Source organism: Oncorhynchus keta, chromosome 2, assembly GCF_023373465.1.
Source record: "Oncorhynchus keta strain PuntledgeMale-10-30-2019 chromosome 2, Oket_V2, whole genome shotgun sequence".
Classification (NCBI taxonomy): Eukaryota; Metazoa; Chordata; class Actinopteri; order Salmoniformes; family Salmonidae; genus Oncorhynchus; species Oncorhynchus keta.
In genome coordinates this window covers 71,336,736-71,340,074 of record NC_068422.1, presented here as the reverse complement: position 1 = coordinate 71,340,074, position 3,339 = coordinate 71,336,736, and the positions used below count along the sequence as shown (strand labels likewise).

Sequence of the window (3,339 nt, the reverse complement as noted above, 5' to 3'; positions counted from 1 at the left end):
CCGGGAGGTGGAGCTGGTGGTGGACACCCTCAACAGCCTGCAGGGGGAACTCAAGGGACAGTACAGATGACTGACGAGGAGCAGCAGCTGCCCATTGATGTGAGGAAAACACACTCTGCACCACGCATTGCGTTGGAAAATTGTTTTTGTTTGTTTCATTTCCTTATTCTATCACTGAGATGCCTAGCACTTGTTTTTGGAGTTCACGGGATCACTTCCTGTTTGATATACCAGTGTCTCCGATCTTGACCTGTGCAGGAATGGCCAGGGATTGGCCAGATTCACAGGGCATTTGTTAAGTATAATGGTTTGATAAAAGCAAAACTCTAAAACCAAACAATAGAAAGCATTTTATAAGCGCTGAAACATATGGAGATAACCCGTTGGTCTGGAAAGGCACAACAACCAGGAGAACTTCCTGTTGTGGATCAATGAGGAGGACCACACCCTGATCATCTGGATGGAGAAGGGCAGCGACACGAAGAGGGTGTTTGAGAGGTTCTACAGGGGACTCAAGGAGGTGAGCCCAGCAGAATCAGTGATTGGATTCATTGCCTACACCCACACGTTAACTGTGTCTTAAGTGACAAACCTTTCATACTTTGTTGTCTTTTAATGAGCTGTTGTTGTCATCACCACCAGGTGGAGATGTTGATCATGGAGAAGGGCTGGGAGTTCATGTGGAGCAAGAGGCTGGGTTACATCCTCACCTGCCCCTCCAACCTGGGCACTGGACTCAGGTCAACCTGTCTCGTCTCAGCAAGGTCTGGCCCTTACCACCTCACTCACCTATGGGTTGACACATGAACAGTCATCTGAAGAAACTGCTCAGGGGATCTCTGTGCTTAGCTGTCCTTCTCAAATTCCCGGATCCTAAATGCTCTGTTTTTCTGTTTGTTTTTTACTGGGATGCTTGTTTTCAGAAGATACTGGACAACCTGCTTCTGCAGAAGCGAGGTATGGGTGGCGTGAAAGCCGCAGCTGTGGGCACAACCTTTGACATCTCTAATCTGACCAGACTGGGTGAGTCAGAGGTAAGACACTGCATCACTTGATCACAGAATAGAATGCACAAGTGACAATCATAATATTCAGCTTTAATAGGCCGTTGTAGAGAGTGTTGAAAGAGAATGCTATCTGGGTTTGTGTGTTGTATATAGGTCCAGCTGGTTCAGAATGTGATTGATGGGGTTAAATACCTGATTGTGTGTGAGAAGAGACTGGAGCGAGATCAGGATATCCAAATCCCTGCACCCATCTCAAACCCAACTCAAAATCATGCAAACAAAAATGATCACTGAGGAAACATTATACTGGTCACAAAGACAACACACAACATTCACAAACAATATACTTCAATAAAGCTATATAAATCCAAATCATTAACTGGTCCTCCAAATACTTTACCTGAATAGCAGCTATAAACTCTTCAGCTACAGTGGGGAGAACAAGTATTTGATACACTGCCGATTTTGCAGGTTTTCCTACTTCCAAAGCATGCAGAGGTCTGTGATTTTTATCATAGGTACACTTCAACTGTGAGAGACGGAATCTAAAACAAAAATCCAGAAAATCGCATTGTATGATTTTTAAGTAATTAACTTGCATTTAATTGCATGACAAGTATTTGATCACCTACCAACCAGTAAGAATTTTGGCTCTCACAGACCTGTTAGTGTTTCTTTAAGAATCCCTCCTGTTCTCCACTCATTACCTGTATTAACTGCACCTGTTTGAAACCGTTACCTGTATAAAAGACACCTGCCCACACACTCAATCAAACAGACTACAACCTCTCCACAATGGCCAAGACTAGAGATCTGTGTAAGGACATCAGGGATAAAATTGTAGATCTGCACAAGGCTGGGATGGGCTACAGGACAATAGGCAAGCAGCTTGGTGAGAAGGCAACAACTGTTGGCACAATTATTAGAAAATGGAAGAAGTTCAAGATGACGGTCAATCACCCTCGGTCTGGGGCTCCATGCAAGATCTCACCTCGTGGGGCATCAATGATCATGAGGAAGGTGAGGGATCAGCCCAGAACTACACGGCAGGACCTGGTCAATGACCTGAAGAGAGCTGGGACCACAGTCTCAAAAAAAAACATTAGTAACACACTACGCCGTCATGGATTAAAATCCTGCAGCGCACGCAAGGTCCACCTGCTCAAGCCAGCGCATGTCCAGGCCCGTCTGAAGTTTGCCAATGACCATCTGGATGATCCAGAGGAGAAATGGGAGAAGGTCATGTGGTCTGATGAGACAAAAATAGAGCTTTTTGGTCTAAACTCCACTCGCCGTGTTTGGAGGAAGAAGAAGGATGAGTACAACCCCAAGAACACCATCCCAACCGTGAAGCATGGAGATGGAAACATCATTCTTTGGGGATGCTTTCTGCAAAGGGGACAGGACGACTGCACCGTATTGAGGGGAGGATGGATGGGGCCATGTATCGCGAGATCTTGGCCAACAACCTCCTTCCCTCTGTAAGAGCATTGAAGATGGGTCGTGGCTGGGTCTTCCAGCATGACAACGACCTGAAACACACAGCGAGGGCAACTAAGGAGTGGCTCCGTAAGAAGCATCTCAAGGTCCTGGAGTGGCCTAGCCAGTCTCCAGACCTGAACCCAATAAAAAATCTTTGGAGGGAGCTGAAAGTCTGTATTGCCCAGCGACAGCCCCGAAACCTGAAGGATCTGGAGAAGGTCTGTATGGAGGAGTGGGACAAAATCCCTGCTGCAGTGTGTGCAAACCTGGTCAAGAACTATAGGAAACGTATGATCTCTGTAATTGCAAACAAAGGTTTCTGTACCAAATATTAAGTTCTTATTTTCTAATGTATCAAATACTTATGTCATGCAATAAAATGCTAATTATTACTTAAATATCATACAATGTGACTTTCTGGATTTTTGTTTTAGATTCCGTCTCTCACAGTTGAAGTGTACCTATGATAAGAATTACAGACCTCTACATGCTTTGTAAGTAGGAAATACTGCTGATTTTGCAGGTTATCAAATACTTGTTCTCCCCACTGCATATATCAATACATTCAAATTAAACTTGGGGATCGACTAGTAATTGTTGTGTACTATACAAAATGAGGTTTCTTGCCGTCACCATATTGCATCTAATTCTCTGAATTGTGTCCTACTGCCCTATTTTCCGACAGGTGCTTTTATATTGAATTTAATGAATGCCCTCCACACTGTAACCACATTAACAGAGTAGCATACTCCCAAACACACAGACGCATCAGAATGATGCATGCAGAGTATGTCAGGCTTTAGAATAGCATGAGGTGAAGGGTTCATTCCAGGATACAAATGGAACACAG

At 44.4% G+C, this 3,339-nt stretch overlaps 1 protein-coding gene across 1 annotated transcript; it reads left to right on the top strand.

The window, feature by feature from the left end:
* Positions 1 to 379: 379 nt before the first annotated feature.
* Positions 380 to 1,358, top strand: LOC118359944 (creatine kinase U-type, mitochondrial-like). The gene is made up of 4 exons (XM_035738884.2): positions 380 to 520; positions 643 to 764; positions 924 to 1,034; positions 1,161 to 1,358. The coding sequence occupies exons 1-3, from the start codon at positions 461 to 463 to the stop codon at positions 970 to 972; spliced, it is 231 nt and encodes a 76-aa protein (XP_035594777.1). The 5' UTR covers positions 380 to 460; the 3' UTR covers positions 973 to 1,034; positions 1,161 to 1,358.
* Positions 1,359 to 3,339: the final 1,981 nt, after the last annotated feature.